The sequence below is a fragment of the Simochromis diagramma genome, unplaced genomic scaffold, assembly GCF_900408965.1.
Source record: "Simochromis diagramma unplaced genomic scaffold, fSimDia1.1 OVJJ01000321.1, whole genome shotgun sequence".
Taxonomy (NCBI): domain Eukaryota; kingdom Metazoa; phylum Chordata; class Actinopteri; order Cichliformes; family Cichlidae; genus Simochromis; species Simochromis diagramma.
Window position 1 is genome coordinate 2,841,375 of NW_024386772.1, and position 25,397 is coordinate 2,866,771.

At 41.1% G+C, this 25,397-nt stretch overlaps 1 protein-coding gene across 1 annotated transcript; it reads left to right on the forward strand.

The window, feature by feature from the left end:
• The first annotated feature begins 4,448 nt into the window (after positions 1 to 4,448).
• On the forward strand, positions 4,449 to 25,388 carry LOC120740284 (myosin heavy chain, fast skeletal muscle-like). The gene is made up of 38 exons (XM_040042533.1): positions 4,449 to 5,053; positions 7,095 to 7,238; positions 7,311 to 7,467; positions 7,591 to 7,618; positions 7,728 to 7,839; positions 7,929 to 8,021; positions 8,164 to 8,227; positions 8,531 to 8,629; positions 8,708 to 8,811; positions 8,892 to 9,030; positions 9,109 to 9,227; positions 11,295 to 11,444; positions 11,514 to 11,684; positions 11,767 to 12,064; positions 12,191 to 12,276; positions 12,812 to 12,899; positions 12,989 to 13,106; positions 13,201 to 13,324; positions 13,403 to 13,539; positions 13,618 to 13,873; positions 13,957 to 14,199; positions 15,034 to 15,210; positions 15,287 to 15,432; positions 15,508 to 15,598; positions 15,696 to 16,085; positions 17,306 to 17,432; positions 17,513 to 17,631; positions 17,716 to 17,912; positions 19,158 to 19,341; positions 19,422 to 19,587; positions 19,677 to 19,801; positions 19,888 to 20,196; positions 21,016 to 21,219; positions 21,301 to 21,426; positions 21,515 to 21,685; positions 23,338 to 23,442; positions 23,544 to 23,639; positions 23,726 to 25,388. The coding sequence occupies exons 1-38, from the start codon at positions 4,850 to 4,852 to the stop codon at positions 23,876 to 23,878; spliced, it is 5,820 nt and encodes a 1,939-aa protein (XP_039898467.1). The 5' UTR covers positions 4,449 to 4,849; the 3' UTR covers positions 23,879 to 25,388.
• The last annotated feature ends 9 nt before the right edge of the window (positions 25,389 to 25,397 follow it).

A 25,397-nucleotide genomic window follows, 5' to 3' on the forward strand; every position in this document is an offset into this window, starting at 1 on the left:
ATTTAATGTAAACTTTTAGATAACGACTTATTTAAAAGTGTAATCTTCACGTTTTATCCAAAGCACACTCTCTGCTGAATCACAGTATTCACTCACTGTGTCTTCAGGGATTCGCTAGCTTAGCTCAGGTTGTAGTTGACTCGCTAGCAGCATGGCCTCTTCACCTGTCCCTCCTACAACTTCCTGCTCTGTGTGTAAGAAGTTTAGAAGTTTATTACAAGTACAATGATACTTGTAATAAATGTCACCTGTTTACAGCTTTGGAGGCCAGACTCGCTGAACTGGAGACCCGGCTCCACACCCTTGAAAATCCCGTAGCTAGCCAGGCCCCTGTACTCGGTGCAGGCAAAGGTAGCTTAGCCAGCGTTAGCTCTCTCCCAGCTGATTGTCCGGAGCAGGTGGGAAAACAAGATGGCTGGGTCAGGAGGAAGTCTAAACCAGAAGTCCCTGGAACAGCACTGACACGTTCACATCTCGTCTCTTCAGCAGCTTAAAACCGAGTTCTTCCTTCCTACTTTGCCAAGTGCTGCTTATAATAGGTCTTACCTTACAATAAGCACCTTAAAACAGAACCTTAATACATTTTATATAAATAAAATTTAATTGAACTGAATTTAATAAACCATAAAATAATTTTTTTCATTTTAAGGGGTGAACTTTTAGACTATTTTTCTTGCACGTTTTATCTTTAGTTTACACATTTGTGCTTTGTGTAGGGTGTGGAGCAGGATCCACATGCATGCACAGTCAGGGTGAGGCTGTTGTGGAAAATGACTAAACTGCATAGCAACAGGGAGTTTCCTTTTGCAGGAAGAAGACATGTGATTGGAGCAGAGATGAAACATTTGCAAGACACCAGACTGATCACCAAAGGGAGAGCCAAGTCTAAACTGCGGCTCCTCCTCAACTTTTTAACCAATCACATTCATGTATTGTTTTTATTGTATTAAAAAACGTTGGCACACTTTTGTCCATCCAGCCTGTGACAGTGCAGAGGGACGTCCATGGTGCTGTGAGATTTTAACCTTCAACCGTTTAAAATATTTTGAAAACGTATGTTTCGAGTTTGCTCATCTTCTCCCAGAAATGAACACGACAGTCCACAATTTTAAAAATGGAACTTATTAACAATATGTGGGAATAAAACTGGTACAGATAAACTTCTGCAGTGACCAGAGGAGCGGCCAGGTGTTGGGTTGTGCCTCTCTCTTGGCTTTGCCCCGGCTATGAGCAAAGAAATGAAAATAAAATATTCCCTTGTAAAATTATAAAACAGTTAAAGTATTAATGAACTGTTGCTTAGTCCGTTAAAAAAATAATAAATGATAAAAGTAATGCATTCTTTATTTCTGTTTTTCTTACTAACAACAATCAGGAAAACATTACTGGGTTCAAAACTAAACTTAAAAACAAGACTTACACGTTACAACAAAATAGAAGAAAAGATGCAAACAGCTCACAGTAAAACATACAGAGTGATTGGACAAAATGAATGGAGTAAAACAGCCTGTTCCCACTCAGCTGCTGCTACCACGCTAAGGATTTCAACAAAAAAACGATGCACACAGCCAGTATTGAAAAGCTGCTCATTAGCACTGCAGACACTCACCAGTTCAACTGTAACATTATTATCGGCTCACAGCTACAGCAGAAAAGCAGAGGGCTGAGATAAAAGCCCTGAACGCCACAGGCCTGAAAATCAGTCATTGCAGAAAAGCAGCTAATTTGGCCGCACGAAAGTCCACCTTTTCCCCCTCCTGTCAGCACCGCAGTGACCAGCAGCAGCTGCTATGGTCATGACATTTGTAGAAATCCGTGTGAAGCAGGGCTGGAATTACCGCTGCACATGTGTGACTTTGAGCGCAGGAGGGTTACATACAAGTGCTGAAGGTAACCTCCAAGAGAGGAGGAGGAGGAGGAGAACGTGAAGAGCTGACAACTTGTTTGCACTGACAGAAACAGGATGCTAAGTGGACATACGGGGCAAAGAGTGTCCAACAGCTCATCAATATTTTAGTCACACTGTGGGATTGTTCATTCACCTCGAGCACAGGAGCAGCAGCTTAAAACTGTTGCTGGATACTCAATCAGAGGTTTATACAGATATTTAAAACCAGAACATAAAGAGACAAAAAACAATGACAAAGACACAAAAACTAATCATTAAAAACTTGTTCAGTTTGTGGTCTAAGCGTTGAGAGGCCTCATAACTGTCATAATAAACTTTATATAGAGAGCGAGTTTTCGAAATCAACATTTAATAACAGTGATTTTTCTTTCAGGGTCTGAGAAACAGTGGGATACTTTTCATTAAAATTCACAGAGATGAGAAATTTGACCAAAATATATACTGCTTAAAAAAATGAAAGAAAGCCATTTTGTGTGGCATCGGGTCAGTTACGTAGCTGAGGGGGGTGTTAATTAGTTCCAGCTGCTTTGGTGTTAATTAAATTAGCAACATGTGCTCTGAAGGAACAGAAACAGGAATGGTTTTACAGGTGGAGGCCACTCCCTCATGATCTTTTCTGATTGTTTTTTCAGTGGTTTCCTGTCAATGCCACTACTGGTAGCACGAGGCAATACCTAGACCTTACGAAGGTTGCGCAGATGTCGTTGCAAGAAGGTTTGCTGTGTCTTCCAGCGCAGTCCTGAGAGCACGGAGGAGATTCCAGGAAACTGGAAGCTACTTTAGCCGGACAGGGTCATAGGAAGCCCTTAACCCTCCAGCAGGCCACAGTGGGAAAGTCTCTGACCAGACAATCAGAGGCAGACTTCATGAGGGTGGCCTGAGGGTCTGACATCCTGTATTGGGTTTGTGTTAACTGCCTGGCACTTGGAGTCTGATTGGCATTTGCCATAGAATACCAGAATTGGCAGGCCCACAACTGGTGCCTCTGCTGGGTCTGGAGAACATTGTTGGGCATGACTGGTTTGGTGGTGGGTCAATGTCGGTCGGGGAAGTAAATCCATGGAGGGACTCTGCAGGCCTTCCAACAGCACCCTCACTGCCATCAGGTATCGGGATGAGATCCTTGGACCCACTGTTAGGTCCTATTATGCATTAAAAATCAAAATGGGCTCTTTCTGGAGAGTAAAATGCAACATCTCACCATAAATATGAATCAAGAAAAATGCCTCATTTAAATTATATAAGACAAAGCTGACTATCAGATTTATGCGTTCATATTTGACACTTCAGTTAATTCAATTTGCTATTATTGTTATTATTACAAAGCCTGTAAACATACATTCTTCCATACTGCTTGAGAGTAGATGTGATATATTTTCAAGCTGACAAGCTGCTGTTCACACCTGCTCCCGTGCACTTCTCCCTCTAATATGACGACATATTAAATTACAGACACTCTCCCATGCTTAGTCTAAATGTGGCACAAAGCGGTCACCGTGTATTTCCATACGCCTGTGATGTTCACACGGCCTTCAGTGAGGCACACGCTGAACTCTGTTATGTGTTAACTTGTAATCAAAGCAGACACGTTCCCCCAAGGTGGCTGACTGTCACCAACTTTAGGAGTCATCTGGGCCAAGAAGCATCTAAATGTGAATAATTTAAGCATAAAGCACAGTGCCACTGAGTTAGACCCAGAAACCAATGCCTGCCAATATGTTTGTATTAAGGTATATACAAAAATGATTTAAATGTAGAATTGTTATTAATTATTAATGAATATTAATTTTTACATTTTTGTTTGACTTTTTCTTTAATTATAAGCTGTTTTTTCTATCAGGTGATGCTCGATAAACTTTTATTTAGTGCATAAAAAATAACAAGCATTAACCCGCCTTGCTCTCCAGTTCTCTAGTATGCAAAAATACGCTGGTACAAATAAAACGTTTTTGGAATGCAAAGTGACAACATTGAACAGGCATGACGAGAATGACATGATAACCTTTGAAAAGCATTTTATATGTATTAATGGCACATGTAAATCTGATAGAGTGCAAAAACAGATAATACACCATTTAGAAAGCCATATTTTGGACCTTTTGCTAGAATATATCAGTATTTGCTAGTCTTACATTGAAGATGTGATGGTCAGTGCTACTGAGATCATAGATTACACTTCTTTGATGCACGTGCATGGACTGTACTTTAAAAGAATGGAATGTGATGAAATATGATAAAAGGAGAAATAACAGTGTTCTTTAATCTCTCTTGACTTTAAGCCAGTTAATCCAAACAAGGTGCTTTGGAGGTGAATGAGCAGCTGGTCCTTGAGTCCAGTATGAACGTGAAAGTCACAATACATCATGCAGACAATGTTTATGTCCGGTTTATGCCCATTAATAAATACAATGACAAATTCTCCCACTCCAAATCAAAGCTGTCACGCTGAATAACCCGATTAAGAGATTCATCATGCGTTAAATGTGACGCGCGTCCTGCAGATGGAGCCGAGACAGGTCTCGACAGTATGGAAGGCATGTAAAAATAGTTCTTGAGGATCATCACCTGCTGCTGCTGACATGTTCTTATTACCACAGCGAGATCCTGTGCCATATTTAAGTGTCAAGCAGAGATCGATAATGCAGAGAGATTGACATTTGGACAGAGTGACATTGCCAAGTTTGGAGCATCCGGTTTGCTTCAGCAGCATCTCGATAAAAGGAGTTTCAACCTCCTGCTGGAACCATCCATCTACTCTTCTGGTCCCTGTCAACAGTGCTGACTCAGGACTGCATTTGTTTTTTTAATCACTTGTTGCCCTGTCATTTTTAACTGAACTGGGTCTAGATATCTGGTGGGTGAGAAAATACAGTCATTCTCTCGCAAACTATTTTTAATTTCCTGACGTTCCTTTTTTCTTTTAAAAATTCAGATATCATCATGAGCACCGATGCTGAGATGGCCCAGTATGGGCCGGCAGCCATCTATCTCCGGAAACCTGAGAAAGAGCGAATTGAGGCTCAGAACCGTCCGTTTGATGCCAGAACAGCCTGCTTCGTGCCCGAACCCAAGGAGCTGTACATCAAAGGTGTCGTCCAGAGCAGAGAAGGTGGCCAAGTCACCGTGAAGACCGAAGCTGATGAGGTGAATATTTGTGCACGCGGCGTCGTCATAGGTGGCAACTCTAACCTTAATCCATGAAGGAAAAGGCCAAAATTAGTCTTTGTGTGTCAGCTATAAATACTGTTTTCCTTGTTTCCTGATTGCCAAGACTTTGGAGAACAACTGAGTAAGAAGAGAAATGACATAGTCTGGTTGTCCAGGGTCAGGGTTAGGGTTTTAAGATAAGATAAACCTTTATTAGTCCCACTTGTGGGAATTTTTTTGGTCATGGCAGAAAGTGGAGAGTACAAAGTTAAGAGCAGCAAAAATTAAGAATCTATAGAATAGAATGAGATAAAATAGAATAACATACTGCACAAAACAGAATAAAATACTATGTTGTATCAGAAAAATTGCACTCGGTAATATTGCACATCAGCGAGACTAGGCGATGGCTATAGTGGTGTATTGGATGTGTGTGTGTCTGTCTGCGCATGTGTGGTCATCTGCAAAGTCTTTATTGTGGCGTCTGACAGAAGTTAGAAGGAAAGACCTCCAAAATCTCTCCGTCCCACATCGTGGGTGCTGCAGCTGCCACTAAAGGAGCTGCTCAGTGCTGTCAGAGTCTCCTGCATGGGGTGGGAGATGTTGTCCAACGGGGATGACAGCGTAGCCGCCATTCTCCTGTCACTCACCACCTCCACTGGGTCCAGAGGGCATCCTAGAACAGAGCTGGCCCTCCAGATCAGCCTGTTCAGTCTCTTCCTGTCTCAGGAAGGGTCACTGAAGTTATGTCAATGACCCTCCCAACAGTCCGTCAGACAATTTGTTTTGGAGCACAAAGACAAAGTCAATGCACGGCCAGCGTGCATGACACTTTTCAAGCCTTCTGCGCCATGCGTTGCTCCACCAAAGCAGTTAGAGGAGAGAGAAAGCGAGAAGAAGGAAAAGAAATAACAGAGGAGAGAAAAGGTTGCACGGATAGAGGTTGGTAATGCATTCAGTGTATCACGCATCCTCATCTCCCTCCATCACTCCTGCAGGGGAAGGAGGGAGACAATAGTAAAGAAAGGTCAAAACTTCTTGAGATAGAACAAAGATGGAGGGGTGAGGGTAGCGAAAGGGTTGGAGTGAGGAGGTTCCCAAAGGTCAGTACCACTTAGTCCAATTCTGAAAAAGGTTAAGGTCAAAGATGAACAAACCAGCAACACGTAAATCCAAATGTGGCAATATGTATACATCTACTACATAAACATACATTTACGTAAAGCTAAAAAAATGTCATTTTTTAGAGGAGAGTTTGAAATTATTTGTCTTATCCACTGTGTAACATTTTGTCTATGAGCATTTTCCCCAAAATAGTGTCATAATCTTTTTTAAAAAACAGTGAAGGTTCCTTAATGTTTGCTGATTTTTATGCTGTGTCCTTCTGGATACAAAGCAGATAGAAAAAAGTTTCAGTTTTGTTAGATCTTCTTTAAAAATGTTTTCATCTTTCTGCAACCATCGCCGTCTGATTTCCTCTGCTGACATTTTAGTTTGAACTGTCCTTTGTTGTCTTTGCAAACACAAAACGAGGTCTTCCGAGTTCATTTTGTGCTTCTGCAAAACTTCTCAGCTGCAGATATTTAAAGAAATCATCTCCTGTTCAGAGTGAAAAGGAAAACATGCGCATTTAGATGATAAACCTAAAGCAGAAATGCTCTTCTGCTCTTCCAGGTTATAAGAGAAAATTTTTCTTTGAAGTTTTTTCTCACATGATACCAAATTTAATCACATTTAGCAAATGATTTAGCCGTCTCCTTTGGGTGGTTTTTCCACTGTGTCAGAGCATAAACACACCAGGCAGAGGTAGTTTATGCCACGTGTGCCCACTGAGAGATATCATTTGTTAAAAATTAGAACATAATGAACCTCACAGACTAATAGCACAAACAATCAAAACACAACTACAACAGAAGCAAACGAAGCCCAGCTCAGTAGCAGCTAATAAAATATTTTGCTTTTCTGATTCTTTGAGTTTTATATTGTGCTGAATCTCATCACTCCTCTTTCCTTTTCTCTTCTCCATCCACTCTTACAGATTGTAACAGTTAAGGACGAAGATTGTCTTCCCATGAATCCTCCAAAGTACGACAAGATCGAGGACATGGCCATGATGACGCACCTCAACGAGCCCTCTGTGCTGTTTAACCTCAAAGATCGTTATGCAGCGTGGATGATTTATGTAAGCAATAAACGACATTCTCGCCTCTCTATATGACTCGCTGATTTGTCCCACTTATATTCTCCTCTGCAGACCTACTCTGGGCTCTTCTGTGTCACTGTGAACCCTTACAAGTGGCTGCCAGTTTATGACCCACAGGTGGTGGCAGCCTACAGGGGGAAAAAGCGCATGGAGGCCCCGCCACACATTTTCTCTGTTTCTGATAATGCATATCAAAATATGCTTACAGGTGAGAAAGAGAAAGACTTTCTGTGAGCTTTTAGAAGATTATTAAAGACAAACCAGCAGTTCACATGGCTGTTTTGTATAAATTTGTACTGAAGTACAACTATATTTATGTTCTCCCCAACAGATCGTGAGAACCAGTCTGTCCTGATTACGTGAGTCTGAGCATGGAAGCTAAAAACGAGCCTCATATTCCAAAACATTACAAAATGAATTCCTTTTATTGACCGACTTCAAGTATTGTATTATATTCTGTCTTCACAGTGGAGAATCTGGTGCAGGAAAGACCGTCAACACCAAGCGTGTCATCCAGTACTTTGCGACAATCGCAGTGTCCGGTGGTGACAAGAAGGATCACTCTGCTGGAAAAATCCAGGTAGTGATAGTAAGACAAGAATCCAGCTCATGATCCGAAGCCTGGATTTAATACCAAATCCCAAACATGGTGCTGGTCTTGTTTTTCAGGGGACGCTGGAAGATCAAATCATTTCAGCGAATCCCCTGCTGGAAGCCTTTGGGAATGCCAAGACTGTGAGGAACGATAACTCCTCAAGATTTGTACGTTTTTAAATCAGCGAAAACCGAATAGTGAAAGATGTGTAATTTAATTGTTTGGTGGGTTTTGGTGGGTATAAATCCAATGGATGACATTTGTATTATGTTTTCTTTGAGGGTTTTCACAGGCTTTATGTTTTTACAGGGCAAATTTATCCGAATTCACTTCGGAACTACAGGAAAACTGTCTTCTGCTGATATAGAAACTTGTAAGTTTGCTTTTACGTAATTGATTCATCCTCATATAATGGCAATTTTATTTATATAGCACATTTAATTACATGCAATCTCAATTTGCGTAACACAATAGCCAAAAACATAAAAACCTGCATGGGTTTACAATGACTTAAGGTCGTTTAAAAAAGTCAAAATATGATAAAACAAAGCAAAAACAAAAAAAAAAGATTTAATTTGAGGAACAGTTAAATGAGTTGCAAACATATGTACATGCTATCTAAACAACATGTATTAGATGGTCAGGATTGTTAATTATTTCCTGTAAATCCATGTAGATCTGCTGGAAAAGTCAAGAGTGACTTTCCAGTTGTCTGAAGAGAGGAGCTACCACATCTTCTATCAGATACTGACCGGGCACAAGCCAGAGCTTATAGGTAATGTGAGCATATTAGGTCTTAAAGCATGATTTAACTTTAAGACATTTTTATAAGAAATGTTCTGTTTCTCCTCAGAAATGCTCCTCATAACAACAAACCCGTATGACTTCCCCATGATCAGTCAGGGGCAGATTTCTGTGGCCAGCATCAATGACATAGAAGAGCTGGTGGCCACGGACGTGAGTCAGCTCTGCAGTTCTAATCATTTGCAGTGACATACAAATTTAAACTTTAGCTCATTATTTGTCATGTTTCACAGACTGCCATTGACATCCTGGGCTTCAGCAGTGAAGAAAAAGTCTCCATCTACAAACTGACTGGCGCTGTGATGCATTATGGGAACATGAAGTTCAAGCAGAAGCAGCGTGAGGAGCAGGCCGAGCCCGATGGCACTGAGGGTGAGTCCTTCTGCCTTTTCATTATCAATAAACACACCATGAATGTCTTTATGTCAAAGAAGTCCTTTTGTCTCTCAGTGGCAGACAAAGTCGCCTTCCTCATGGGGCTGAACTCTGCCGACCTGCTGAAAGGACTCTGCTACCCCAGAGTGAAGGTGGGGAATGAATATGTCACCAAAGGTCAGACAGTCCCTCAGGTACAGTAACAGCATAAAGACTCTTAAAGCGTGATAGCTTGGACTGATAGTTTAAATTATTGCACCAGAGGGGAGGGAATGATGCAAAGAGAAGTGTCGTCGCTATCCTCCTCACATCAGCTGGAAAACAAATCCTGTGATCAGAGTCAGATCTGTGTGAAGGGCATGAATGTTTCATAAGAACTGTCATCTCCAAGGACTCCAAGATAAAACACAATGACAAAAATAAAATAGAAAATGAAAAGTATGCAAAGATCACAGTACAAAAATTTCTAATGGACTTTAATGTGATGAATCCTGTTAGGTGCTGGTAAGATGTTCACTGGTTCCCATTATTCCACCTAATCAGGGAGATTCGGTGTTTGATCATCCCTGTGAAGTTCATTTCCACTACTTTGCTGAATCAGGGATAAGCTTCAGAGCTTAATAAAATCTCTTTGGATTTTACATTTGTTTTGGCAGATAGAGTTGCCTGCCTCACTTGTTAGGCCCCCAGGTGGAATTAAAAATACTGATAACATTTTCCAGTCTAAGATAAATAGCAACTAATGATTGCAACAGTTGTACTAACTAGACTGTCAAGGACTCACATTTCTCTGTGTAAGAAATACATAATGCGGATTCAAGGGCTTAGACAGAATACAGCTTTTTTGTAGGCATAATCTTCCTGCATTTGTTTGCTTGGGCACCTTTCTATATACATGCAAAATAGCAAGAAAAGAAGAGCAGCGCAGGTGAGATGGACTGCAGTTGGATGCCAATTTACTAAAGTAAAAAGTCTCAAAGCCCCATCAAAAACAACATTAATTGGTCTTTGCTCGAGCAGAACTGCTTTCCGAGTCTGACATTTAAGTCAATCATCACCTGTCAAAGACTGAGTCCTTATAAAGGAACTCAAAATAAGCTTCTTTCAGACCATATGAACAATTCCTTTAAAGTCCAGCCACAATGATGTCATTGCCATGTATTAAAATGTCATAAAGTGATGTTAGTGTAATGTTCTCCCCAGTCATACAGTTATGCTAAACGGTGGCTGGAGACTGCTGCACAAAATTATTGCAACCTTGTATAATGAATCTAAAATGGCAGTAAGACAAATCAGTGTGTGATTGAATATCAGCTTGTAATTTTAATGCAAGCTGTTTATGGTAATTTGATAATTAACTATGATAAATGTGCAAAAATATCAAATCTGTTGTTGTCTACATACACATAAACTATTATTTATAGTCAAGCCAGAACACCATAGTCCTGAAACAGAAACTCTTCCATGCACAGTGACACAGTTGCTGCAGGACAGATGCATAACCATATATAACCATAATACAGTCAGTTGGTCCAATATTGCTTTTAAGAGACACATTGAAGACGAGTTGCACTCATTGGTGCACGCTGACTCAGACTGATTGAAACATTTGCCAGTCTGTCTGCTTTTATGAATTTGTCAATCATTTCCAAACCTTCACCAATACAGTCACTGGGCAACTACTGATTTTTCCTAGTCAACAGGAGGTTGCCCACCTTTTTGGTTTCCTCTAGTGTGACCTAGCTAACAGCTCTTGGACTATGTCCTTGTGTAATTAGCAGACAAATAAAAATGTATCATCTGGCAAAAACTACACTCAAAAAATTTGGGGGGGATTTACTTTAAAAAGTGGTTCCACACAAATGTGTTAAGGAAACAGTTTGGGTTTACTTAAGTTATTTGTGTTATTTCAGTGAAATATTGTATTATTGCAGGTTAACTCAACTGATTTTCATTGAGTCGGGTCAAATTAATACTAACACTAATCTAGTGGGTTTATTATGAGTTAGGAGTACAAGAGGATTCCTCAAAACCAACAATAGTGATGTTTCATTTTTTTAGTGTACAAAATCACCCTGCACTGATGTCAGTGTCCCCTTAATGAACTGGCTCACTAGCCTGAACATTATTATAGACTGGATAAAGTGCAAGAAGCCCAGATTACCTTGGTATACTTTCCTTTACAGCCTTTAGCTATCTATAATTGTATTTTTTGTTTTTCCCACACAGTATTTTCTCACCTACTTTGTATCACTAAAAAGGTCGCCAATGCAGTCAGTGCTCTGGCCAAATCTGTCTATGAGAAGATGTTCTTATGGATGGTCATTCGGATCAATGAGATGTTGGACACAAAGCAGCCGAGGCAGTTCTTCATCGGTGTGTTGGACATCGCTGGATTTGAGATATTTGATGTAAGTTTCGACTCTCGCAGTCAAATATACTCTCTTTCCTATTTGTTGAATTCTGGGTTCTTGTTGTAGTTCAACAGCATGGAGCAGCTCTGCATTAACTTCACCAACGAGAAGCTGCAACAGTATTTCAACCATCACATGTTCGTGCTGGAACAAGAAGAATACAAAAAGGAGGGGATCGACTGGGAGTTTATTGACTTTGGTATGGACCTGGCAGCCTGCATTGAGCTCATTGAAAAGGTGGGATAAACATTCTGATATAAATGGATCAGATCTCATTTTGGACACCGTATCTCATGTGTTTCCATTATGTATTCAACAGCCAATGGGCATCTTCTCTATTCTTGAAGAGGAGTGCATGTTCCCCAAGGCCTCAGATGCTTCTTTTAAGAACAAACTCTATGACCAGCATCTTGGCAAAACAAGTGCTTTCCAGAAACCAAAGGTTGTCAAAGGCAAACCTGAGGCGCACTTTTCCTTGGTGCACTATGCCGGCTCCGTGGATTACAACATTAGCGGGTGGTTGGAGAAGAACAAAGACCCACTGAACGAGTCGGTGGTGCAGCTGTACCAGAAGTCATCAATGAAACTGTTGTCGTACTTGTATGCCTCTTTTTCCAGTGCAGAAGCAGGTGCATTATATCTGCTTCACACACAGAAATAAACTTCCTGAATCTGAAAATCAGTGGGAACTTCAAACCTTAGACATGCAAACTAATATTTCTGTTCCTTCTTTGCAGAATCAGGTGGTGATGCTGGAGGAGGCAAAGGTGGAAAGAAGGGAGGAAAGAAGAAGGGAGGCTCATTTCAGACAGTGTCTGCTGTTTTCAGGGTACAGAAGTGATCTGTGGAAAGTTAACTTTCACTGTTTTGATTTTTAGGGGTGGTGATCCTCCAGTAAGCAACACAAATTGAATACTAATGACTTGTTGGGTTGGTCTTAGAGAAATTTGTGTCCATAATCGTGGCAAAGCCTCCTCGTGTTTACTTCGGTTGTTGTTTTTTAAGTTGTTGGTCTAATGGATGGGATATCCCTAACTCTTGTTTTCAGTAAAACCAAAACATAAAAACTGCTCATTGATCAAATCTGCTCAAAAAGATTCATGTTCAGGTCAGGTCGCTGACATCACTCCACTTGACAAATGTTGGCTTTTTGACAAGTTTTATAGAGTCTCTTTTTGGATGTCAAGGACCTTTAAATTTGACCTCATTTCCCAAGAGGACGAGTCCGCGATTCCTTTTGATAGTCTAATTTTCCAAGTTATGTGTGCCCGGTGTGAATGCTGAACTGAACTGATTTTGGATTATTTGCACCTTTATTCTAAATGTGTGATAACCTCAGAGATCTGGTAATTGTTCTTCTGCAGGAAAATCTCGGAAAGCTAATGACCAACTTGAGGAGCACACATCCTCACTTTGTCAGATGCTTGATTCCAAATGAGATTAAAAAACCAGGTACACATGAAAGAAAACACTTATTTAAGACAAAAATAATGCAAATTATTACCTGATTATTATAATCTGTTGTGTCAACTTCACTGCAGGTGTAATGGACAACCACTTGGTCATTCACCAGCTGCGCTGTAACGGTGTGCTGGAGGGCATCAGGATCTGCAGGAAAGGATTCCCCAGCAGGATCCTTTATGCCGATTTTAAGCAGCGGTTGGCACTGATTACAATTCAAAAACAGCTAATAATGAGCATTTAACTAAATCATTAGTGTTTATGATTGCTCCCATTTATCCACATCCAACAGATACAGAATCCTGAATGCCAGTGCCATCCCAGAGGGACAGTTCATCGATGGAAAGAAGGCTTCTGAGAAGCTTCTTGGTTCGATTGACATTGACCACACACAGTACCGGTTTGGTACCACAAAGGTGTTTGTCCAGAGTGCTGTGAAGTTCTAAAAGCTTTTAGGTACAAACTGATCTGTTCATACGCCATATTGTTTGCAGGTATTCTTTAAAGCTGGCTTACTCGGCACTCTAGAGGAGCTGCGAGATGAAAAGCTGGCCTCTCTTGTGACCCAGACTCAAGCTCTGTGTCGTGGCTATCTGATGAGAAAAGAATTCAACAATTTAATCGCACAAAGGTGGCCCATCATTACAAATACTCCTCAGTAATCCTAAAAAACAACCACTGCAGGGAATAAAAACTGTATGTTTTTCAGAGACTGCATCTGGATTCTCCAGTATAACCTGCGCTCGTTCATGAATGTCAAACACTGGCCATGGATGAAGCTGTTCTTTAAAATAAAGCCACTTCTAAAAAGCGCAGCAACTGAAAAGGAGATGGCAACAATGAAAGAAGACTTCGTCAAGTGTAAAGACGATCTGGCAAAGTCAGAGGCCAAGAGAAAGGAGCTCGAAGAGAAAATGGTTTCTCTGTTGCAGGAGAAAAATAACCTCCTCCTGCAAGTACAAGCTGTAAGTGTCAAATAACATCCAGTCAGTCAAATCAGAGTTCACGCACTCGTTTTTAATGCTGATATATCATTTCATTTTCTCAGGACTCTGAAAATCTTTGTGATGCAGAGGAGAGATGCGAAGGTTTGATCAAAAGCAAAATTCAGCTGGAGGCCAAACTCAAAGAGGTGTCGGAGAGGCTGGAGGACGAAGAGGAGATGAACGCAGAGTTGACCGCCAAGAAGCGGAAGCTCGAAGACGAATCTTCTGAGCTTAAAAAAGACATCGATGACCTGGAGCTCACGCTGGCTAAAGTTGAGAAGGAGAAACATGCTACCGAAAACAAGGTTTGTGACTTTTAATGGACGTTTTAGTTTTGGTGATAGGGAGGAAAAATCTTCTGTGAATTGTTCTACATGAAGCGTTGTCATTTTTGATGTCGAACACTTTCACATGAAATATGAAAACCTGATCAAACTTAATGGCAGTTCATGTAGAAACACCGTCAAGTTGGTGGATTTATTTTGCACAATCTGCACAAATACATGAGTGGTATCAGTAAAATGCTTTTCACCTTGCCTTTTCTGCTTTTATATAGATCAAGATTACCAAAAACAACAAGGGGCTGCCTTGTCGCAGCTCTATGCACTTAGACACCACGATTGCTAAGAGCTAAATGATAATGTTCGCATGTTTACAGCTGCTTTTTAGGTCCCAAGATCTTCTACCAGCAAGTCTCACAACCTCGTGAACATCTTAGATCTAATCTGAAGCCCGGATTCAGTCCAAAGTGGCAAAATGGGAACAGAGACATAACTTTAGTTTAGTGAGACATATTTACCTTTATTCATCAAAGGACCGCTGCGACAAATGTTATATATTTGACTTTTATTCAATATAACTCAAAGTGCAAGACTGAACACAGGAAGTCATCAGGAAAGTACAGAGCTGAAGTGTAGTTTCACAGATATTGCCCCCTGGTGGCCATTTAAATGTATGCAGTGTTTTAGACCAAGAAGTTAATGCCCGTCCTTCACCCTCTATTAGTGCTCTATTAACAAAGTCATGTGACAAAAATCCATCTACTGTTTCACTCTAGGAGGACTCACTCATTGTGTGCTCTAGGATTATTTTCTGTTTGTACTCTGATGTTCATAGCGGTGACCTATGACCTATTGCAGGTTAAAAACCTGATGGAGGAGCTGGCTGGTCAGGATGAAAACATGACCAAACTCAGCAAGGAGAAGAAAGCTCTCCAAGAGGCTCATCAGCAAACACTGGATGACCTTCAAGCAGAGGAGGACAAAGTCAACACTCTGACCAAAGCCAAGTCTAAGCTGGAGCAGCAAGTGGATGACGTGAGCTGGTGTGACTACTTTCAGACCCTGGTGTCGCTAAATATCTCAATTAACTTTGTGCACTTTGCTTGTAAAGCTTGAAGGTTCACTGGAGCAAGAAAAGAAGATCCGCATGGACCTGGAAAGAGCTAAACGGAAGCTCGAGGGGGATCTGAAGCTGACGCAGGAATCCCTCATGGACCTGGAAAATGACAAACAACAAGCTGAGGAGAAAATTAAGAAGTAAACTTTTGCAGTGGTTTTGTGTTCAAGTGGAAATGAACTGATTAAATACTTCATATCTTCTTATCTTCACAGAAAGGAATTTGAAAACAGCCAGCTGCTCAGCAAAATTTCGGACGAGCAAGCTATAAACAACCAGCTCCAGAAGAAAATCAAGGAGCTCCATGTATGAAGTTCAGAGTTAGACCATAAATTAATTACACTGTTAGAAATGACCTGTTTAAGTCTCGGTGATATCGTGTGTTGTGTTTTTCTGCTTTCAGGCTCGCATTGAAGAATTGGAGGAAGAAGTTGAGGCCGAGCGGGCGGTCCGAGCCAAGATCGAGAAGCAGAGGTCTGACCTCACCAGGGAGCTCGATGAGATCAGCGAGAGGCTGGAGGAGGCCGGAGGAGCTACCGCCGCCCAGATCGAGATGAACAAGAAGCACGAGGCTGAGTTCCTCAAACTGCGGCGCGACCTGGAGGAGTCCACGCTGCACCATGAGGCCACGACGGCGGCTTTACGCAAGAAGCAGGCGGACAGCATGGCCGAGCTGGGTGAGCAGATCGACAACCTCCAACGAATCAAGCAGAAGCTGGAGAAGGAGAAGAGTGAACTGAAGATGGAGATTGATGATCTGGCCAGCAATATGGAAACTGTTGCAAAAGCAAAGGTGATGTTGCTGAACTCCACTTTTTCATCCTTAGGCTTTGCTCAAGTAGTTCAGCCACAGTTTTGAGGATATTTTGCTTATTCGTCTTATTCTTATGCTTCAATCCTGGCAGGCGGGTGGAGCTTCTGAGAATATCATGTTAGGTATATTCAGTCTTGTCAACATCATATCCGGTCATTAAGTGATGACGTGACGAATCCTACTTCCGGGCCTAAAGTAGTCTGCGTTTAATATGGCTTTTGTGTTGTTAACATGTTTAATGTTTTGTATTTTCTTCTATTTAATCTCAAAAAGCTCCTAAAACAGTCAGTGATCCCTGTTGACCTCCCTCGTCTTTTATTACCGCTAATCATTTATTTAAGCTCAGTTTTAAAACCTTAGGATGTAACTACAGCCCAGCCCATGCAGCAGTATATGAATGACTAACCTCGTATTGTGGATGGATTATCTCAGTTGTTCTCCTGGCTGAAGTTTGGTCCTTTTACAGCATCCTGCCATGCAATTACATTTGTTCCTGACCACCGAGAACACTCACGTTAACTTTTATCGAGTGGAAAAAAAGTTAGCTTGTTTATATTATGCTAACATAGCCGTGTAGCTAGCGGTCACGTAGCACATCATTATATACCAGCTAGCCAAACTTCAGTAACCCTACAAACATCACTGCTGTTTAGTTTTCTGTCTTCATTTATGTTGGAAGTGATATCAGAGCTGTACGTTTTAATTTGTTTCCAAAACCCCGCAGTCAGGACATGCTATATTGTATTTAGATAGAAGCTAGCGAGCTAACTTCTAACTCCGTTAAATGTCATAAATTCCGTTTTCATGGATGCCTGGATGTTAAACTCAATTGTTACACCTGGTAGAGCAGAACGCTGATCATTTTATTAAAGATGAAAGACTTTAGACAGTTTTTCAACTCTCAGTAATGCCATAGTGATCGTTTGATATATGGACCTGCAGCGGAGTTTAGGCCCAGACACGGCTAGTGACGTCAGACTTAACGACCGGATAGAGAAGAAAAGTAGAAAAAAACTCCCTGAAACAGAACATTTAGAGCACCCTGAAGCCTGACCTTGAGTTAAAACTGTGCTTTTAAGAATATATAAGAAGAAAATAATAAAGCACACTATAAGTCCATCTTAATTAGTTTTAGTGTGACAAGAGGAACAGTTTTAACAGCTTGAATATCTCATTTGTGTTCATTTATATTCTCACAGGTTAACCTGGAGAAGATGTGTCGCTCACTCGAAGATCAACTCATGGAGCTGAAAACTAAAAACGATGAAAACATGCGGCAAATCTCTGACCTTAGCAATCAGAGAGCCCGCTTTCAGACTGAGAACGGTAATTCCTCCTTTTATTGGAGTCGATAAAATGACAGAGCCTTAATTAAAAAGTCTTCTTCTCTCCTTTGTCTGCTGTAGCTGAATTATCCCGACAAATGGAAGAGAGAGAAAGTCTCATCTCCCAACTGACAAGAGGCAAACAGGGATTCACAACACAGATTGATGAATTGAAACGACTGATAGAGGAGGAAACGAAGGTAATCAGCGCCCACACCTGCAAACAGCTGGTTTACTTTACTCTTTTCACGCACGGTGTTTCATATTGATGTGTTCCTCTGCAGGCAAAAAACGCCCTGGCTCACAGTCTGCAGTCAGCTCGTCACGACTGCGATCTCCTTCGGGAGCAGTACGAGGAGGAGCAGGAGGCCAAAGCCGAGCTGCAGCGCTGTTTGTCTAAGGCAAACTCGGAGGTGGCCCTCTGGAGGAACAAATATGAGACTGATGCCATCCAACGCACCGAAGAGCTCGAGGAGGCAAAGTAATTAAACAACGAGAACGGATCAGTGCATCATGCTTTGACTAAATATCGCTCAGTTTTAAGCACTTTGATATAATAATGAGTAAACAAGTAAATGCACATTACTACTCATAATTTATTTTTGCTTCTAACAAAGCACAACACTTAATTTTCCACATCATCATTAACAAGAAAGGAAAAAACTGGTTTGATTTAGTGCATCTACAGTCAGCTACAATCAGCATAACTAAATCTAAAAAGATAGGACTGTTAGACTGCTGCAAGAGGATGGTGTGGGGGGCACAAGCTTCCAAAGCTCCGGGTTGTCAACCCAAAGAAAAACATGAACCCTGCGTTAACCTGGATTCAGGTCCTCTCTGCCACTTCTGACCTCACGGGACCTTATCTGAAAAGACCAGTTATTTAAAAAGACAGAAAGATTTGAACTAATTTAGAAACCTGTAATGTTATTTGGGGGGGTCTGTAACGTTTCCTCCATCCATGACAGGTTTTCTAAAATGTTCTCATGTGATTAATTGTGGTTTTCAATCATTTTTCAGGGAAAAGGCTGAAAGACCTGTTAGATGTGTTTCACTGTAAATTATCACAATTAGAAATGGAAAATTACAATAAAATCAAAATGTTAAAAAAATCATACATGACCCCATAAAACTTTCCATTATCCTCACCAAGCCGATGGGCCAATTCCTGTAGAAATATGAGGCTAGGATTAATATTTGACTTCGCTCCTTCACTTGAGGTGGAGGATTAGGAAGATTAAAAAATAGTTAAAAAAAGAAAAAGAAGAAAACCTATTTTAATACAAAGGTGAGAAGTGAATGAGACTAAAACTGGAGCTTTAAGGTAAAGTCTGGACTGCAGCATTTTGGAACAGCTGCTAATATTTGATTGGTTGCAGTAAAGTTAGTGAGTCTAGTCTACATGAGACAAAAGCATGGAGGTGTTAAAAGTGCTGAGGAAGAATTATACCGTGCTCATGGCTGGATGGCCTCTCGCCATCTTTATCTTCACAGAGGAGGGTCCTGGATTTGAACCCGGAGTTTCTCTGGGAACTTTGGTTTCTTAGTTAATGCTGCCTAACCTTGTGATATCTAGGGCCCTCTCACAGATGACATTCATAATCTCCAGTAGTTTGCTTCCTTGTTAAATAAAGGCTGAAAAAAATGTGTCCTAAAACACCAACACAACACACAAAAGAAAAACTAAGACTTTTTGATTTGAAACGAGTGGTTTAACTTCTGACAGGAAAAAGCTTGCCCAGCGTCTGCAAGAGGCTGAAGAACAAATCGAGGCGGTGAACTCAAAGTGCGCCTCTCTGGAGAAAACCAAACAACGGCTTCAGAATGAAATGGAGGACCTGATGGTGGATGTGGAACGATCCAACAGCTTAGCTGCTACACTAGACAAGAAGCAGAGAAACTTTGACAAGGTATTATGTATTTATTATATTAATTATCACACACATATTACAGCATTAATTCTGACCAGCGAATGTCTCCCTGAGCTCAGATTCTGACTGAGTGGAAGCAGAAGTACGAGGAGTCTCAGGCTGAGCTCGAGGGAACTCAGAAAGAGAGTCGATCTCTGAGCACCGAGCTCTTCAAACTGAAGAACTCATATGAGGAAGCTTTGGATCATCTGGAGACGGTGAAGAGGGAGAATAAAAACCTGCAGCGTGAGTCAGATCAGAATGTTTTGTGTGGATCAACAACTTTAAAAGAGTTTTTTGGAAATTTCTTGCAATTCTGATTTTCCAACACATAGAGGAGATCTCAGACTTAACAGAACAACTTGGGGAGAGCGGAAAGACGATTCACGAGCTCGACAAATTCAAGAAGCAGGTGGAAACGGAGAAATATGACATGCAGGCTGCGCTGGAAGAAGCTGAGGTATAACTCAAAAGGAAGTGAGGAAAATCAGAAAAATACTGCATTCTTACCATTACAGTGTGAAACGCAACCGAAATGTTTTTAAGGCTTCCCTGGAGCAGGAGGAGTCGAAGATCCTGCATGCACAGATGGAGCTGAACCAGATGAAGGCTGAAGTCGACCGGAAATCAGCGGAGAAAGACGAGGAGATCGACCAGATGAAGAGGAACCATCAGAGAGTGTTGGAGTCCATGCAGGCCACTCTGGACGCCGAGGTCCGCAGCAGGAACGACGCTCTGAGGGTGAAGAAGAAGATGGAGGGAGACCTGAACGAGATGGAGATCCAGCTGAACCATGCTAACAGGCAGGCAGCCGAGACTCAGAAACACCTGAGGAACATTCAGGGGCAACTTAAGGTACAACCACACATTAATACTTTTATAACATTCACAAAAGGGTTTTTTTTTTTCATGCAAAACTTTAAGAACTGGCTGAAATACTGAAAGCGTGTTTGCAAAAGCAAAATAGAGACAGGTTTGGAAGATAAGAGTGGAGTAACAAGAGTCTTTGCATATAAGTTCCATGCAAACTACAGGTAGCCGCAGCAATCAGACATTTTTGCTGCAGCATCCTCTTAGCAACCAGTTTCACCTCAAGCAGCCACTCACCAGTCTGAGAATGAACATTTCTCCCTAGCAACCGGAGGTTTCCAGAAGGTTGCCGACGGGTCTCTAGGCCTGTGTGGCTGAAGCTTGAAGAGCCAAAAATTAGACCAGGGCACAATTTTAGCTCAACAGTGAAGCAGGCCAAATGAAGAAACCCAGATTCGATTCGAGACCCTCTCTCTCTGTCACCTTTTAATACAAACAAAACCTAATAAAAGTGACAAAAGCCCAAAATAATTCTTTCTCGGATTAACATGAAATACAAATGTTAACATGTTTCACTCGAGCTCCTTTGGTTATCGCTTTTTTGATTTAAAGACACCCAGCTGGAAGACTGCTGCCACTAAATGTTTATGTTACCGAACCTGAATATCAGTTTAGTTCACATAGGAACCTGCCTCATACGAATAGGAAGCTAAATTAGCTTAAGTTATAACCAAGCTGATGACCAAGCTGTTCCATACACTGTAAATTGTGACCTGATGCTCAAGTTAGACAAGTGTTGGTCAGTGAGATCTCTCAGGTGGGCAAAGACAAATTAACTGGACGCTCACCTGAATGCATTTCCAGGATGCCCAAATCCACCTGGATGAATCTGTGAGAGGACAGGAGGATATGAAGGAACAAGTAGCCATGATGGAGCGCAGAACGGCCTTGATGCAGGCCGAGATCGAAGAGCTTCGAGCTGCTGTGGAGCAGACGGAGCGCAGTCGAAAAGTGGCTGAACAGGAACTGATCGATGCCAGCGAGCGCGCGGGACTTCTGCATTCTCAGGTAGGCTGCTCACCTGTTCAACAACCCATTCTGACCTGCGGGATTTACAGGTCACAGTCTTTTTTTAATTATCTTTTCCAGAACACAAGCCTTCTAAACACCAAGAAGAAGCTTGAGGCGGATGTAACTCAGCTTCACTGTGAAATAGAAGAAGCCGTTCAAGAGGCCAGGAATGCCGAGGAGAAGGCTAAGAAAGCCATTACTGATGTATGACGCTCTTACAGGGCTTTTATTTGAGTTATCACACGTTTGATTATCATAAAGATGTGATGTGCTCATGGTTCGGTGTCTCTAGGCTGCCATGATGGCGGAAGAGCTGAAAAAAGAGCAGGACACCAGCGCTCACCTGGAGAGGATGAAGAAGAACCTGGAGGTGACGGTGAAAGACCTTCAGCACCGATTGGATGAGGCTGAAAACTTGGCCATGAAGGGTGGAAAGAAGCAGCTTCAGAAATTGGAGGCCAGGGTGTGTATGGCTATGAAATTACATTTTAACAGTGGGAATAAAATTCCATTAATATGCTTTAATTAATTAGAAGTTAATTTATAAGAATCTGCATAAAATATGCAAACTACTAAATGTCAAACCACTTGTATTCTTAGAACACATTTAAAAATGAAACTGAAACAGGTTTGTGGTACAGTAGGTGGTCTAACAACCCTTTTTTCATTCTAAAGAGTGTAAGATAATCTTCGCTAAGTCCTTAGCAGGTCTTAAAATGAGACAAATACAACCACAGATGAATAACAACAGATTATGTAATGCACTGTGTCTGTATTTATTTAAAATTAATTAAATAATCCAAAATGCAGAAGCAGTATGTGAAAAAACTAAATATGCCCTTACTGTTTCCACGGGAATTAAGGGGGAAAGTAGCAGCTATGTGCAGGTAATCAAATGTACTTAATTCATTGATCATCAGCAAAAAAATAAGCACCTCTGTAAAAGCTGAAGTTTTGGCATTTTGCTGGTCTGTAGGATTCAGATGTGTTAACAAGGCTCCAAGGAGGAAAGACATCAGTAATGATTTTAGAGGAGTAATCGTTGGTGCCCATGAGTCTGAAAAGAGTCATCACGCCATTTCTAAACAATTTTACAAAGAAAAATATTATTCACCATGTGGAAAACATTTAAGACAGAGCTGCCGGCCTTCCCAACAAATTTACCCCAAAGTCAGACTTTGCAATCCACGAGCTTCGTTGCAGACTCTATGGGCATCAGTTAGCATGCTAAATGTTCGTGACTGTATTTGTCTGGAAGGGTTCCCACGAGAAACCCTCATCTGTCTAAAAAGAGCAGGGCAGCGTGGTTTAGGTTTGCAAACGTGCAGCTGAACAAACTAGAAGACTTCTGGAACAATGTCCTTTGGACCGGTGAGACTAAAATGGAGACGTTTGACCATAGTGCACAAAACCAAACACCCCATAGCAGCTTTTAGCACGGGAGTGGAAGGCTGTTGATTTGGGCACCTTGCAGTCATTGAGGTGATCATGAACTCCTCTTTATACCAAAGTGTTCTAGAGTCAACACATTGGTACAAAGAGGAGTTCATTGTCCTAATGAAACAGGGCAATGGTCCAAGCACAGCAGCAGCAAATCTCCAACAGAACAGCTGAAGAATCAAAGTGGTGCAATGACCCAGTTCAGACCTAAACCTGACCGAGTTGCTGTGATGGGACCTTCAGACAGCGGTGCATGAACCAGTGCTGTAAAATTCAATGAACTGAAGCAACATTTTAAAGAAGAGTGGGCTAAAATTCCTCCACAGCAAATTGAGGGACTGACCAAGTTGTTGCTGCTGAAGGAGAGTCAAACAGCTGCTGAATCATGTGAATCGTTGCGTCTTTGCTTTCGTTAGTTACGACACGGTGTAGTATTTCACGTGCTGCTGTGCATCTGAGGTTGTATTTAATTCATTTACATTTTTTATGTCCTGACATGGAAAACCTCCGACTTTAAAAAGGATACACTTTTGTTTTCACATGAGTGTACTGAGCATGAAAACTGTGCTGTTAAAGTTGGTTGTAAACATTTTTACACATTTTCAGTTAAATCAAAGCCCTACAGAAAACTGAAAGCTCACTGTAACATTAAAATCTACTTCCTCACGTCTCCAGGTCCGCGAGCTGGAGAACGAGCTTGAAGCCGAGCAAAAACGTTCCACCGAGGCCATCAAAGGAGTCCGAAAATATGAGAGGAAAATCAAAGAGTTAACCTATCAGGTAAAGTTAGCTGGTGTTTTTAGCAGTTAAGAAAATGAGAATGGATATTTGTCTTTTCTTGTCTCTCCTGTTTGTAAGAGATGTTCATCTTGTGTTTTCAGTCCGAGGAAGACAAGAAAAACAACATTCGGCTGCAGGATTTGGTGGACAAACTCCAGAGCAAGATGAAAGCCTACAAGCGACAAGCTGAAGAAGCTGTGAGTGAATCACTGTCGGCACAAATATATTCAGAGATACAGTGAAGTGTCAGAGCGCCATCACACTGAAAACAATTGTTCCCCAGGAGGAGCAGGCCAATGTGCACATGGCCAGATTCAGGAAGGTTCAGCATGAGCTGGAGGAGGCCGAGGAGAGAGCTGACATGGCCGAATCTCTGGCCAACAAGATGAGAGCCAAGAGCCGTGAAATAGGCTCGAAGGTACTGCATTCGATGTAGACTGTAGCTACGAGTGTTCAGCTGTTCCTCTGAAAGAATAACAGGCATACACTCCCCACCATGTTAGGTTTAGGGCAGAAATATGACAGAAGCAAGCACTCTGGAAAGTAACAGCTTCGTGTTTTCTTATAAATGGTTAAAAAATTTATTGTTTTTTGCATCAATTTGCTTGTTTTCCAGGCCCAGGAGGGACAGGGCGAGTAACAGAGTGCACTTCACCAGTGCAGATATATAAAAGTTCATCGATTCTCACATTAATACCATAGCATGTTAACACCTATTAAAATAAACACGGCTTAACGAGTGGCATAAATTCTCTAGATGCTTTAGCTTAAAGTATTTATGTCTCAGAGTAATTGAGCAGCTTATTTAACACTTATAACTTCTCACACAACCACAGCTCCAGAGTTGAGGACTTTAATTGAAGGGGACACCTGTGGGATTGATTATATAACATCAACATCACTTCATTTAATTGCTGGCATGAAAATATAAGACGCTGGTCTCCTGTTTTCTAAAGGTCAGCAGATGCTTTCAGTAATTATAAATCAACACTAACACTTATACACTTCTAACTTTACACATTTGAAGCTTATAAGATGCCACTTAGAGACATTTAGGATAATAAATTTGTGTCAAAATAAAAGAAAAAAAGGGGGAAAGGTGTTGATGCTGTTTTGCTCCATGTACCAATTTCATTCTTAAAAAATCTACACAAAAGCGTTTTTTCTCTGCCAGTAGCTGCAGATCAGAAACAAGAATTAAAAACTAGTCCGCAGATGTTTCCCGGTTTTGTAGGAACATATCGTTTCTTTGGTCTAGCACATAAATAGAGTTTGCTTGGATGTGCGCACATTTGCTCTTGTCTTTGAAATGCACATAAGTAACTATTAATATTGAAAGTGTGCAGAATGGAGGCTGGAAGATGCATTTATGAAGCATTTGGTTACAATTTTCCCACCTTTCTATCAGTGATCAAGATTTTGCTCCTGGGTCACTTTTCAGTTTCATCATTTTTGGTGAGAAAAGTGAACCAGAGTGCAATGATTTAATTTATATACAAGTTATTTTATAACTTCTCAGGATGGCAAATGATAACATGCAATAAATGTTTCTGTAAAATTCTGAACAGAAATAGAAATATTGAACTAAATTTGACTTTTTGTTATTTTGACACAAATAGCATCCTGTAGAATTTCAGCAGCATGATGCTAATCTGCACCAAGCAGCTCGTTTTAGCAGAACATCTAAATGTTTAGTACCCAGAACATCCAGCACGTCTAGTCTTTCCTTTTTGTCCCAGTGACAGCCTCTTTTTCTTCTTCTTCTCTGGTCTTACCTTTTGTCTGTCTTCAGTTTTAGAGCAGCATTAAACAATTTTAAAATCAAACCTACTTTGTCTCATGTTTTGCTCCGACTCATTCAATCACAAGGTCTCAGTTTTTATTCCATATGCATCAATAGCCATTTGTATTAATGGACACTTTTTTTTAAGATTAAGGATTTTATTATAATTGAG